The sequence below is a fragment of the Uloborus diversus genome, chromosome 2, assembly GCF_026930045.1.
Source record: "Uloborus diversus isolate 005 chromosome 2, Udiv.v.3.1, whole genome shotgun sequence".
Classification (NCBI taxonomy): Eukaryota; Metazoa; Arthropoda; class Arachnida; order Araneae; family Uloboridae; genus Uloborus; species Uloborus diversus.
Genome location: NC_072732.1, coordinates 176,002,929 through 176,017,491, shown reverse-complemented (window position 1 = coordinate 176,017,491; position 14,563 = coordinate 176,002,929). Strand labels below are relative to the sequence as shown.

At 34.6% G+C, this 14,563-nt stretch overlaps 1 protein-coding gene across 2 annotated transcripts; it reads right to left on the bottom strand.

Annotated features, from left to right (window-relative positions):
- Positions 1–278: 278 nt before the first annotated feature.
- LOC129216173 (monocarboxylate transporter 12-B-like) lies at positions 279–13,612 on the bottom strand. Of its 2 annotated transcripts, XM_054850347.1 has the most exons (5): positions 13,523–13,612; positions 11,308–11,542; positions 6,253–6,396; positions 3,208–4,770; positions 279–677 (listed from the first exon to the last, which is right to left on the bottom strand). In XM_054850347.1, the coding sequence occupies exons 2-5, from the start codon at positions 11,507–11,509 to the stop codon at positions 517–519; spliced, it is 2,070 nt and encodes a 689-aa protein (XP_054706322.1). In that variant the 5' UTR covers positions 11,510–11,542; positions 13,523–13,612; the 3' UTR covers positions 279–516. The 2 variants fall into 2 exon arrangements, with proteins under 2 accessions (XP_054706322.1, XP_054706321.1); XM_054850346.1 differs by lacking the exons at positions 11,308–11,542; positions 13,523–13,612 and adding an exon at positions 9,119–9,505.
- Between the last annotated feature and the right edge of the window lie 951 nt (positions 13,613–14,563).

Here is a 14,563-nt window from a genome sequence, read left to right as displayed (position 1 = left end):
CTACGAACATCTGAGTTTAGCTATTCCTAATTATATTATAGTCCTGACTTCGGTAAAAACTTGCGTGTCCTTGGACGCACGCATTTACGCATTTATTATTTCTGTTGAGAAAAGAGAAATTCCGAGATTGGCACCAACGCCAATAATTCTCATCGACAACGCGAAGTCTAAGTTTGAAAACATATACTTTAAAAAAAAATAGACTTTTCCCACTTCTATTTTCAGCACAACAGAATCGTATCTACTTTACAAAAACTAGGACGAAGAATTCTACTTTTTAAAACTTTATTTAAAATCTTTTTACAAATTATCGTACAATGTAAAATAAATTGTACTGGAAACGTTTTACTTCCTGCAAGAAATTATTTAAGTTATGTATTAGTTAAAATCTTGACATAAAATCGCACATGACGAAATGTTTCGAAAGTAAAACAGAGTTCAAATGATAAGCTATGTACAAATGTTAATGAAAAAATGGCGATTCTGATATAAAAAGCCACACAATGAGATTGACATTTAGAGTTTGGTTGATAATGGCGGTTTGGAATCTTCAGATTTCCTGTTTTGGTATCGAAGGAGACAGGGTTCCAACTGCCACATCAAACCCACAGCTGCTACAGTTCCACCAAGTATGTAAAACACACCATCGTAAGACCCGATGTTATCACGGAAAAAGCCTACAAGGAAAATGTTAAAGACCATGAATTACACTATTGTTGAACGCTATTTAATTAAATAAATGAATAATTAAATGCAACAAATCGATGAAACAACGAAAACCTAAGCTTTCTTAGCTTCCTACTGGCAAGTGGTAGTGACCTGAAACAGAGTTGATTCTATGATTTGAACTCCGGCTATAAAAAAAAACCCAATCCTTAAAACTCAATCTGACAATCAATAAAAATTTCTAGTTAGTTATTCCAAAACGTAAACCAGTAGTGCAATTTAAAAAATATATTAATAAACCTAATATCGGATATAGGGAGATGTAAAACAAGTTTTACTAAATATTTTTCAGGACTATTTAAACGTTTAAAATGACACTCTATCAAAATAAGAGTTTTGAACATTGTGACTTAAGCTTGAATGCCAATAGACTCACTAAATTACTTACTATGATTTAGTAAATATTACTATTACTTACTAAATAGGCTTACTATGGTATGGTTGAAACCAGTCAAAGAGTTTGATTTTGCGAAGCAAATTCAGCTAACTTTGAACAAGAAACCATACTAAATGAATTTATTACATCCAACCACAGTTTATCACTCTAGCTGGTCTACCCCCCTTTAGTTAAAAATTAATAACAAATTATCGTGATAAGGGTGTGAATAACACATTCATATTTTTATAGGAAAAATACAAATAGATAAAAGAGGTTACAGGGAAAATTTGAAATAAAATTGAAATTTTAATAAGAAAAGTAGAAAAAAGGGGCTACATAAAATAAAAACTGACTCTTAAGGACTTGAAACTAAAAAAAGGGACTTAAGGGGGGGGGTATAAGTTATGAGCCTTGCGTCTGAGGAATAGCATTTGAGACCTCTGCTGCTCTTGTCCATGACATTAATCTTTAATTTGGGGACTCATTATGACTTTCAACAAACAATATTAAGTTTAAGACATGCTGTAAGCATTCGAGTTTAAATTTAGGATAAGAGATATTTTACGTAAAAATAGCAGAGCAGGCTGCTAGCTCTGCTAGAAAACTTATGAATATTGATAAAATTAGTTTGCCGATTGTTTACACATTAAAATATATGATTTTTATAAATAGTTCAAGTAGTTTACCAGCCAAGTTTAAAATACGGTTACAGGGTCTGGCATATTAAACTCTTTTATTTAGAGAGGATGCTGTGCGAGTTGTGGTAGGGAGACGATGGAGAAAATGCCATCGGTAAATTTCTGCATTCGTGACATTTGCAGTAGTAGCAGTGGCATGACCCGGTGATCATCGTCATGTGTTATGGAGGAGTATATTCGTACTGTTTGTTTTCCTTAGCCGAGACCTAGCGCCGATTTGCGCTTACGTCAAGTCTGCTCTGATTTTATCAAAATAGGGAGGAAACCCCGGAAGTAAAAGGTGCAAAAGTAACGTGTTCAGCAGCTCTTCCAATGTGTGTCCATCCGCAACATATCGCCCCTTTTTGAAATGGAATCGGTCTTGAGTGGTAGTCTTTGCTTTCGAGAACGGACAGTAATGGTTGTGTTATGATTAATCCACAGCAGGAATTTCGTATTGGGTTCCAGTTTGGCTTACATGATCCTGTTCAGAATAGGAAAACTGTTCATCTTGTAAAGATATCACTATGCGGGATTTTTCTTACATTCCTGCCAGAAAATATCTGGGAAACTGTGATAAACAGTTTGTAGATTCCTGGATGGACGCTCTGACACGTGCCACACTTTCCGGCGCGTCTGAGGTCGGCAGGGCGTTTTTGTTTTCAGTGCAGTACAGTCTTTTAAGTTTGCTACCAAACATGATTTTTTTTTCTACCTGGAACAGGATCATGTTAGCCTAACTGAAACTGAAAACTTAACTTCTGCTGAGAAGTAATTAGAATAAAAATATATCATTACGAATATACTCCTCCACAGTACATGATGTTGATCCCCGCGGCCATGCCACTGCTATTACTGCAAATGGCACGTATATTGCTATCCGTCAATACCACGTCCACCACCGTATCCCCACCATAACTCACTCATCGCCCACTCCAAGTAAGAAAGATTAATGTACCGCCCTGCATCTCCTCGTCAATGCGATGTTGAAACAGTCAAATGGATCGATTCCTTTGTTCAGTTTGTTGCAAAAATAAACATATCGATACCAGATTTCAGAAATAGCAATGGATTTTTCCTTTAAATAATTGTATATCAATATAAAAACATACTAAGAAGGAAAAATTAAACTAAATATATTCCATTTATAATTGACGTGAAAGATTGCATCACGATTTTTTGCTTTGCATCACACAATAAAGTACAATACATTCAGAAATTTTCTGTGATTTTTAACAAGCAGAAATTTAAAGATTTTTTTTTCAAAGCAGCAAATATATATTTATGCTATTAACGCATTGGACCCCCCCCCCCCCATAACTTTTTTTTGTATGGTAGCTAAGAACAGAAAGCAAGATTGTTATCAGTGATGTGTAAAAGGACTTTTTTTTAGTAATCTGATATATGAGCATATTATATACTCACCAATCATGGGCGCTAAAGCCAGCATCAGCAGCCCACCATAAAAATTCAAGCAGCCCATCGCAATAGATTCTTGATTTTTATTCATGTATGTCGTCACGAGAATCGGAAACATAATGGCAGTTCCTCCTTGCACAAACCCGTAAGTGCACATGCATATCATGAGATAGTAAAAGCTACTGTACAAAGGAATGACAATAACTAAAATACCCATAAAGAGCATTGTCATTCCAGCGTAAGTCTTCATTTTCAACAACTTCCTATCAATGACTTGACCAAAAGTCAGTCTACCAAACAGATCTGTCACTGAAAATCCAATGATTAGGAACTTACCGCTGTCATGAGAAATTCCATGATCAACTGCATAATCGATGATAATAGTCAAAACACCAACAAATAAGAATGCATAAAAAGCCATTGTGAGGCTGATTAATATGAATAATGGATTGAGGTTAGTACGTAACAATATTTTTGAAGTACTAGGACCTTTGTGTGATTTATTAAATGCGTTAGTGGGTAATGATGCTTTTTTAACTTTTGCATCGTCAGCATGAACTATTGCTTTATTTGAAGAGAGTCCAAAACCATTGTTTCCATCAATGGAATCATAATAGTCTGTGGTATTTTCCTCCTCAACGGGTTCTTCATTTTGGGATTGTGAATCAAAAGACATGCTTGCAACGTAACCTTCTTGGGCAACTTGACTCGCGAAGCTGGCGGATCTCAACCGATTCACCAATTCATGAGCAACGTTCTCCATGAAGCTAGAAGTTCGTCTTTTCCTCAAGCTACCTTTGCTTTCGAAGGCTGGGCTCTGAGTTCCCTCATTTCCTTCGCATTGGACTTCACTCTGGGACATTTTGGGATCATCTTGCAGGTTTATTGCGACTGATTTTTCAAAAACTGGTGGCAACGATCCATGGCGTTCCATGTTGTCTCGGTGATGCTCTAACTCATGCTGACGCAAAAAGTGATTAACGGGAGACAAAGCACTGTTACTTCGACATATATTTTTTTCACATCTATTCAAAATGTTGTTTTCATAATGACGTAAGCTCTCTTGTTTAGAAAGACAAAGTTCATCGCACTTTTTGTTTTCAACAGTTGTTTTATGGTACGAATTACTGTCCTCCACTTTTTGCTTAGAACTTTCAATGTCTGATACATTTACTGGTTTGACATTTTCTAACCTTTTATAGTCGTCCTCAGATTTTTCAAAGGCTTTATTATCGAAGCCCTTGTTCTCGCCCTTCTTTTCGACTTTTTCTACATTACTTTCACTCCGTATACTCCTGGAAATGCTTATGCTTCTGTTCTGTTTCTTCAACCAAGGTGGCTTTTTGAGAATGAGTGCCAAAGGGATGACATGAAGAACGAGGCCCCCTAGGATGAGAAAAGTGCCCTTGACGTCGTATGTAGCAAGAAGAAATTCTATTATCACTGGAAACCCAAATGTTCCAAAGCAGTCTCCCGAATACCCAAGGCCCAGTGCAGAAGCCTTGTACTTATCGAAATACTGACCAATCATCATCATGTGAAGCACGGTGGATAATCCAAAGCCAAAACCTAAAGTGACAATTTAGTAATTAAATAAAGTAACTGTATTAGATTAAATTCTTTTAATAGCATGACATTTGAAGTACAAATTATGTTAACTAATCATTTGAGCAGCAAATGCCCCCAAAAGCTCTCTTACCTGAGAAACATAACGTTTGTTAAGTTATTTTAGGAAAAGTGTAAACATTTAGAGAAGAAGTACGGCATCGGTTGCATTTCATTATTTAAAATTCATATTGTAACGAATCTTGAATTTCGGGCCAATAACTATTTTTTTAAAAATCAGCCGAACTATTTTAAAACACAGCAGAACCTCATTTATCCGACCCTCGTTTATCCGGATTATCCGGATCAAATTTGTTGCTATAAAAAATGCTGACCTAGATTAGTGGGATCCAACCTTTTTCTACTCGAGGACCACACCTCATACCAAAATGATTCTCACAGGCCAAAGCATGTAAATCCTATTATAGTTACAAAATATTTTCAAAATTTCTAAATAGTATGGAAAAATGTAGAAAAGGAGAGAAAAATAAAAACCAAAAGTTGTTTGTTTTCAATTCTAAGTTTCTTTTATTAAATGCATTTTTTTTCCCCAGAGAGCAATTTCTGAATATTTGGCTAAAAATTTGTAACGTTTCATTAATTGCACTTTTCGAATTGTATCATTAAACAAAACAACGCGTCTGCTCTTTGCGGATTTGTTTTGCTTCATTCCCATACTACCCAGATTGTGCGGATTTTCGTTCAATCAGATTGCCTTTGCTCCCGACTAATGAACTGTACGTCTGCTTCTTTAAGGATTTGTTTTGCTTCGTTCCAATACTACCCAGATCGTGCGGATTATCGTTCAATCCAATTGCCCTTGCTCCTAATTAATAAACTGTACGTCTGCTTCTTTAAGAATTTGTTTTGCTTCGTTCCCATACTACTCAGATTGAGCGGATTTTCGTTCATTCCGATTACCTTTGCTCCCAATTAGTCCGGATAAACGAAATTGTACTACAATCTCAGAAAATCAAAAAATAATTTTAACACATCGATTACAGGAAGCATAAATATGGTCTCTACCCCCCCCCCCCCCCCCCCCCCAAGAAAAGAACCTAATGGGTATGTGGGCTCAAGAACGCACGTTAGAAGTTTTACTTCTTTGACGTGCTCAGTACAATTAACACAAAAAAAATTTGTCTTATAATCGAAAATCAGTATAATATCCAGTGATGTATTTTTAAATTTCTATTAAATCAAACAAGGCAATAAAAACTTTTTAATGAATAATGCATTATCAAATTCTTTTAAATCGAACTAAAAGTCTATTCGTCAAAATGTTATCTTTCCATTCATATTAATATCTGTTTTTTATATCTTATTAATAGTAACTTGACTTGGATAAAGGGTAAAAAATAGACGCAATTATTTTAATAACGTCAATGAAATATTTAAATTAAGTCACTTTAGCTAAATGAAAAGAAAGCAAAATTTTTCACATACCATGAATTGCTCCCCAGAACATAGTGATCCAGAAAATGTTAGGTGCAAAGTAACATAAAATACTGCCTAATGCTGCAACAAAACCACCAACTGTGGTCACCTTCCGAATACCATACTTCTGGCCCAACAAGCCAATTAAAGGACCTGGAACAAATATTTATTTTTATCTGTGCATCAAAATAATAAACATAATTCGTTTTAATCATTCTTAACACGCCAATTTTTCTTAGCTGCTAACTATAAATTATTTGATCAGATAATCTAGTACTAGCTGACCCGTGCGAAACATTTTCATTTGACAGCGGTAAGTTAAAAATGCGATTTTTTAAGGTATTTTTTTGAAAAACAGTACCAAGATGAATTTTTTATTTATTTTTCGCCGATAGCAGGCAAAGTTGCGCCTTATTTTTGTAGTTTTATGAAGGAAGCATAAAAAAAAACACTTATATGAAATATTATTCATGATACTGTGATTTATCATGTTAAAACAACATTTTCATTTCTGACTTTAATGCAACAGTACGATTGTGGTTCAGAATGCTGCGGTGAGTTCAGATTATATATTCTCGGAAATTTGGATAAAGATCAACCCGAGGAAATCAAGTCATTCAAAAACGACAAACGCACGGTGGATTGAACTCGCGATTTTCGCGTTTCTTGCACGACTCTAATTACCTGAGACAAACGGCCTCACTCGTGGGGCTGTGTACATTAAAGTAATGCTTAATGAAAAAGAAACTGAATAATCAGATTTTTTCCGAAAAACCACGGCAATGTGAGTTTTCTGTTTATTTTTCGCCGAAAGCGGTGAAAAAACATCTTTACCAAAATAAAACCTTACTTCTGAAATTTAATTAAGTATTGAGGGAATTATGGCGTTGATACTAGAAATTACGGTACATTGACAGCTAAATAGTTCTATGTTCATGTTCTGGAATTAAAATTTTTTCAAAACTAAAATTAAAGAAATTATAACGAGAAAAAAATGAAAACTATCCCACGCTCTCCCCCTATTTGGTTGCACATTCACAAGTCAAATGCAGATGTGCAAAATATACAATCATGGATTCATTTCTAAAAATATGTTTTCCAACTAAAGCAATGGCTGCAGCAAAGCTCAAGTTCGTATGACTACAAAAAAAAAAAAAAAAAACTAAAAATTTACATAATATGCATTGTCAGAATATCCATTTGGATTTTCTTGTGTAGCGGAGATGCGCAGTATATTTGAAGATTGCATTGAGTTCCGTGTCTCCAGAGGCAAGTGAAACTCTTGTACAATTAAAACAGTGACTAAAATATACCGATGGTTCAATTACTGACGTTTTTAGTAATACATAAGAATGGAACACAATAATAAAAAAAAAATCTCTCCTAAATGTTTCGCTTACGTGATATTTGTGAAATAGCATCTACTAATCCAATGTCATGATTATGTATACCATCTGAATAAAAGCTTTGAATTAATAATTCTTGTGCCGTGTTTTCTACTAGCTGCACTGACGAAATACAATGGTTTATAAATCATACCAATAAATTTTTAATGGTAGATTTTAAAGGAACACAATAAAAAAATTTTCGAGAAATTATTCCGATTATATAACAATTTTAGTGATATTTGTAACTAAGTAAAAAAAAAGTTTTAAAAAACCCTTTGTGAAAGTTTTGAATTCATGAATTTTTTCTAACTTCTACGACCTGTACTAACAAAATGTACAATAAATATGCCGCCTAGCTGAAACTATGATTAAAAAATGCTTTTTATTTTATTTATTTTGCCTTAGTTTCTGTACATAAATGGTGCCACGCTTTGACGGGGATGGGGATGAAATTATGAATTTGTTATAAGGAAAAGGAAGAAACAACAAGAAGTGTGGCATCACGCATCTTTTTTACTAGAAAATGCTTATGAAAAATAGCGTGACATGTCATGTTATAAGGGGGGAGTAAAATGAAGTGTGACACCTTGTGACAAGAGAGGGGGGGATGAAAATATTTTTTTTAAGTGACCTCACTTATGGACAGAAGGGCCATCCCATGTGTCAGAACGGGACAATTTAAGTAGGTTTGAAGGTACTTTTTGTTTCATAAATACAAATAAAATGAGCTAGAAATTTATTTTGGATAGCAAAGGTAAAGATTCGTCATAAGAACTATGTACAACAACAAAAGTTAATCATTTTGAAGAAAAGAATTGAACGATATGCAATAAAATGCCTGTGACGGAATGGGACTCCTACGAGTCCCGCTCCGTCACGGGCATTTTATTTCATATTCTTCAATTATTTTGATTATAAACAATAACTTTTAATGTTCCACGTAATTCTTATGACAAAACATTACTGTTGGTTGCTATCAAAAATAAAATTTCTGGCCTGTTTTATTTGTATTTATGAAACAAAATATGATGACTAAACTACTCAAGATGTATCGGAACGGGACATTTGAAGTAGGTTTGCAGGTAGATTTTGTTTCATAAATACAAATAAAACAAGCTAGACATTTTATTTTGAATAGCAACAGTAAAGATGTGTCATAAAATCTGTGTAGAACATTGAAAGTTAATCATTCTGAAGAAAATACTTGAGTGATATGCAATAAACTGTCTGCGCCGTTCAGTCACGGGCATTTAATTGCAGATTCTTCAATTTTGTTTACAAACAATAACTTTTAATGTTCTACATAATTCTTATGACAAATCCTTACTGTTGCTATCAAGAATAAAATTTTCTAGCCTGTTTAATTTGTATTTTATGAAACAAAATAAGCTGACAAAACTACTCCAAATGTATCGCTGTGTCACATGGCATGATCCAGCACCTAAAATGTTTAATTAAGAACACTTTAAAAGACAAATGGCACCTACCGGACGTATTTTTCACTGCTGCTCGTAGTGTGAAAGGAAATGATGCAGATGCTCGATTGACTTGGTATTCTGCAATCAAAGAAACGTACAAGACGGAAACGGAACGCGATAGCCCCACGAGTAAGAAATTAATGAAGAAACAAGTGAGGGCAATAATCCAAGCAAATCCTTCATCTGGAACTGGTTGTCTCTTCTTTCGCCTGACAGCCATTTCGGCGGTCATGTTTTCATTCAGAGATTCGAAGATTTTTCTTTGAAGATTAGTGTGAACAGTTCGAAGGATTTTTGCGATGAAAGCTTATTATTATTGCCGGTGTTTGAAAAGCAAGAAAAGCACCACACATTTTTGTAGTACAAATTGAAAGTATGAACAACGTTTTCAGTTGGTTAAACGCATTCCTCTGTTAACAAACACAAATTGCAGTTGGAATTGATCCTAGTTAAGGAACTTTAGAAGTGATAAGAAATGTTCTATTCTACAACTTTAAACTGATTATAGTGGACAAAAAGTCATTTAACCGCACGATGTAGATGATGAATATGAAGCTAGAAAGAAATATTTAAAAGAAACGCAGTAAAACAACGTAAAACTGACCAAACTAAAAGTTGTCAAAGAGCTATGAGGAATAGAAGAGCTTTTAATCTGTAGTTTTACTACACGGCTCTGAATCTATACGGATTTTAAGAAGAAAAATGAAACAATTGAAAGGCTTGCAATTGAGACAAACACTGTCAAAAAATTGAGAAAAAGGCGGGAAGTAACGAATCGCTTTGTTTCTTTCTAAAAAGAATTTAATCGATAGCATAAAGCTAAAATGGTGATAGAAAAAGTTAACGTGTCTTTGAATATAAATATCAACTACCGTAACAAATTCTATTACTTTCGAACTTATATAGTTCTCAGGCCAAAAAAAAAACTTAAGATTAAATTTAAATGATTAAAAAATCAAGTTCCATGAAAATATAGAATCCAGGAGTAAAATATCCGACTGTTGTGCCACCAAGTATTTTCACACGCCATTACTAGAATAGTTTGTTCCAAGCTGAAGATATCACAAGCATTTTGCTTGGTAAAGGGTTGCAGGTAACCTTTTGAGAACAGCATATAAATGAACTTTGTTTCTCCAAATAATCAAAGAAACGATTGAAACGCATTTCTACAGTGTTTTATTTTTGTTGATAATATTCTAGAACTTCATTGACAGCTGGCGTAAATTTACTGTCACAGATCGCGTTATCAAAATTCACGGTAGAATCAAAGGGGCGGTTCGCAAAATTTAAGAGCTGATAAAACATTGGTGCATTTGGGTCGCTCCTATTCTTTCTGAATGTTTTTCCACTTTAATTTTTAGTTCGCGTTATACTTCTGTCAAATATTCGCAAACAAGGAATTTACAAGAAAACAGAACGTTGTGAAAAACATTTTGCTTTCCGTTTTAGAAATATGCTCTTTAAAAATCAATTACTAAGGGACTGTCTACAAACGATGTCACAATTGTTTTTCATCGTTTTGACCCCCTCCCGGGGCGTAATTTGCAGAAGAGCTCAGTTCCTGCTCAACTGTGCGTGAGTTTCAACAAATTGGTTGTTGAAATTATTGATGCATTAAAATGCATTCCAGGGGCTAGATGACTTTCTTTAGAAATTAAGCTTCTCCCTCCTTTCTCACGAAGTGTCACTTTCACTTTGCCCCTTTTTTCACGATATTTTTTACAAACATATTCTAAAACAAATGTCATACTTCTTGTTACCCCCTCCCTCTCCTTGTCACAAACACTCACAATTTTCCGAAACCACCCCCTCCCCTCTCAAAGTGTGACATCATTCGTACGCAACCCCTTAAGCCTTTAGTATTTGGTGACTTTCCAAATTTTGGCAGAGTTTAAAACCTTATATCTTGTTAACAGGGAGACTATTATTAAAAATAATTTATGTGTCACAAAAATGTTTCAGTGTGTTCTTTCGGCTACAACCAGTTTAATTTTCTTTTCATTATTTCACAACTCATGTGGCTCCTTGGTAAAGAAAACAGAGTGGTGCATGATGCCATCGTAGATTCAGGACGGTTAGCTATGGTAATAGAATCAATGCATCAGGTTTTACTTAAGACATATTATTCCCAGGTTCTATTTTTATTAATTTAAACTGTTCAAAAATATCTTTAAAAGAAAATTGTCAATTATGTATACCTGTCATATTCCGGACGCTCACCCTGATGCTGAAAGGGGTTGTCGCAGACTCCCTACTCACTCCGTATATGTCTATCAGTGCCACATAGAGTACACCAGCCGTTCTTGCCAGGCCGGCCATTATGAAATTGATAAAGAAGCAGGACATCGCGATGAGCCATCCTATGGCTTCGTCCGGGCCAGATGACGTCTTGGAAGGCATTTTGTTGGTTTATTTTTCCTTCTACTTTCTCTTCTGCAAGAATTACAGTTAAACAATAGTGTGAAGCAGAAATATAAAGATATGATATATTCTTTTGAAAATACGAGGGGTTTTCAAGAAGTAAAGTAACAAGCCTATGCTTTATGAAAATTTATTTAGGAATTAGAAATATTTCTGCACTGTAAGGAGGTAAAGGTACAGACTACTTCTCTGTATAGCCAATGTACTTCTCGAGGCATTTGTTCCAGCAGTACAGCAAACCATCGAAAGCGGTATGGAAGAAATTAACGTCAAGGTTATGAAACCACGCCAAGACTGCTTGCTCAACTGCAGCATCGATTCTGTAATGCTAATTTCCCATGTGTTTCTTTAAAGGTCTGAGAGATGGAAGTCATCTCGGGACTATAAGGAGTAGGGTTCAATATCTCCCACCAAAAACACTGCAACAAATCGCATGTAGCTGTGGCCGTATGCGGTCGGGCATTGTCGTGCAACAATAAAACGCCGGTGGTTTGCAGCCTTACTAGTTTACAGCGAATTGCCTCTCGCAATTGACTCAACGTAGTACAATAATGGGCAGCATTTACAGTTGACCATGTTTTCGTCAAACGTAGCCATTTTCTACCCGTCATTTTGTCCTATTAGTGGACACCCAATTTCATCTACCGACGCCGTTTAAAAAAATAAGATCGTCTTCGTTATCTTCAGCATTATTTTTATCCATACAAAGAGAGAATCTGCACACCCGTCTGAGCTCTTGTTACTTTCCTTTTTGAAATACCTACGTGTTTAGTTTTAAGAATTAAATTATATACTGCAGAGTTGGGAGAATTCGGCACTGGTTGATCACCCGAGCTCATTTCCGATAACCAGGCATTTTCACTCATTCCGCCCCTTTTTGGCTCACACGGTTCTGGTTTTCGAGAACTTCATGCTTTCCCATCTGGAGGAAACGAGACCTTCACCATTTTGTTTTTGAAAATTAATGTTACGATCCTTCATGAAAATAAATATAGCGTTTTTCAGAGGCTTCTGCAAGTTGTTTTTACCATGATTCGCATGTAATATCATGCTCACAAAATGCAGAAAGAGACTTCGTTATACTATTTCACACGAACGAAGTTTTGAATGTATTTTCCTTTCCTACTAAATACGATTTGCATTAAAAATCTATAAGTAATCCTTCAAAACAAAAGAAGGTGTTGATGCATATACTACCGCAAAGTATGAAACGATGGCAATTTATAGAATGCCTAGGCATGGTATATAAAACTGCTTCGCGAGGGGAAATCTCCACAAAATAATTTTTTCCACGATCTTTAGGGAATGTGAAGACTTGATTTAAATGTTATTGAAATAACATTTCTAAAATTTTACTTAATTAGAAATATTTATGTTCTTTTTAAAACAGAAATTTTCAATAAAAGTGGAACAAATCATTTTTTTTTTTTTTTTTTTCAAATTTGCAGTTACCCATAATTACAGCCGTTCAAAACTATCAACACATTTTACTAGCCATTTTTTCCCGAAAACACTATTTTCTAAAGATTGCACTGTTTTCTTTGCTATGTGCTACAGTATCGACCATTTATGTACATTGAACTTCAAATGACTTGGTGCGGGAAGATTTGTTTCAGACACAACAGCAACCATAGTTTCTTTTACTAATCAGGGACACAAAAGTTCATCACTTTGCAACGACAGAACATAAAAAACTGCAAAAAAATTTTAAGTGGACATTTTTTTCTAGTAAAGTCTAACAATATTAAAGAGTTATTTTTGCTGGGTTATCATAATCTTAATCGTTACGGGTTAAGGAAAATATTAAGGAATTGAAACAAATAAGGAAAGCAATAAATATTTAGGCTTCATTAAATGAAGTTTTTTTTTTTTTTTTTCATGCTTTTTTTTTTTTTTTTTTTTGCTTTCGAGGCCTTTTTTTTTTCCCCGAATGAAGTTTTTAAAAAATTCTAACCTACAGCCTGTTAAAAGAATACATGTAACTCTACTTACGAAAAAACTCGTCATCTTGCTTGGGATAAAGAAGGTTCCTCACGTCGTCGTGTATAACATCGCTCTCTTCCACTTGAAGAGCCTCGAAACCTGTGAACCTAATGAAAAATGTTTGACATTGGCTCCTATTTCCGGGGAAGTCTTTTTATGCATTTGGTGCCTAATTTATGCGGTATGTTAGTAAGTTTATCTAAAATCATATTCTTATACAAATTGCCATTGCTTGCAGTAAGTTCTAGGCTTAGATAAGAGATTTGATAAGAAGGCTTATGAACATCGTTGGGAGCTTGAAATAACAAATCGGAAGGCAATAAACGGGGATTGAAAAAAATCTTCTCACATGCTGTCTGCTACGCTGAAGACTTCGTACATTAATTACGATGAAGTTAAATGACGTGCAAGGCAAAATTTATTGCGTAAGTAATTTTTATGGCAGTCTAAGGAAATTCAATGAGTTTCACACCAACGCGAGGAGAGAAAAAAAGCACTTTTTAGAGTATTTTTTAAATTGAGATCAAACATGTATGCCAACGATAGAAACAATACGTTGTGTCCAATATTTTCCGGGTTAAGTGTGCTAAATCCAGGGTGCTCGACAAACTCCCAACATGTCTTATGGGCATAAGTAAGAAGAAAAAATGAAAGGAAGAAAGAAAACTTATATTGCACAGGGAAGTCTCGTTACAACGAGCTTTAAACGTCCGCTAATTTTGTTCGTTGTAAAGGGAATTTCGTTGTAATGGAATTCAAATGGCGCAATAAAAATTAAATCGGAACTAAAAGTTTAATTTCGTATTAACGGATATTCCGTTGGATTGGTATTCGTTGTAACGGTAATCGTTGTTTCACATGAATGTTTTTTTAATTCCGAAAATTAAGAAGGTCTTTCTTTCTTTTTTGTAGTTTTGGATTCTTACACAAACAATACAAATACCAACATCATTTTCCAGTAATTGTAAAAAATAGTGATAATAATAATAAAAAAACACAACAAAACTTGAGATTTTTTTTTTCTTAATTGAACATACTAGTATGTTATAA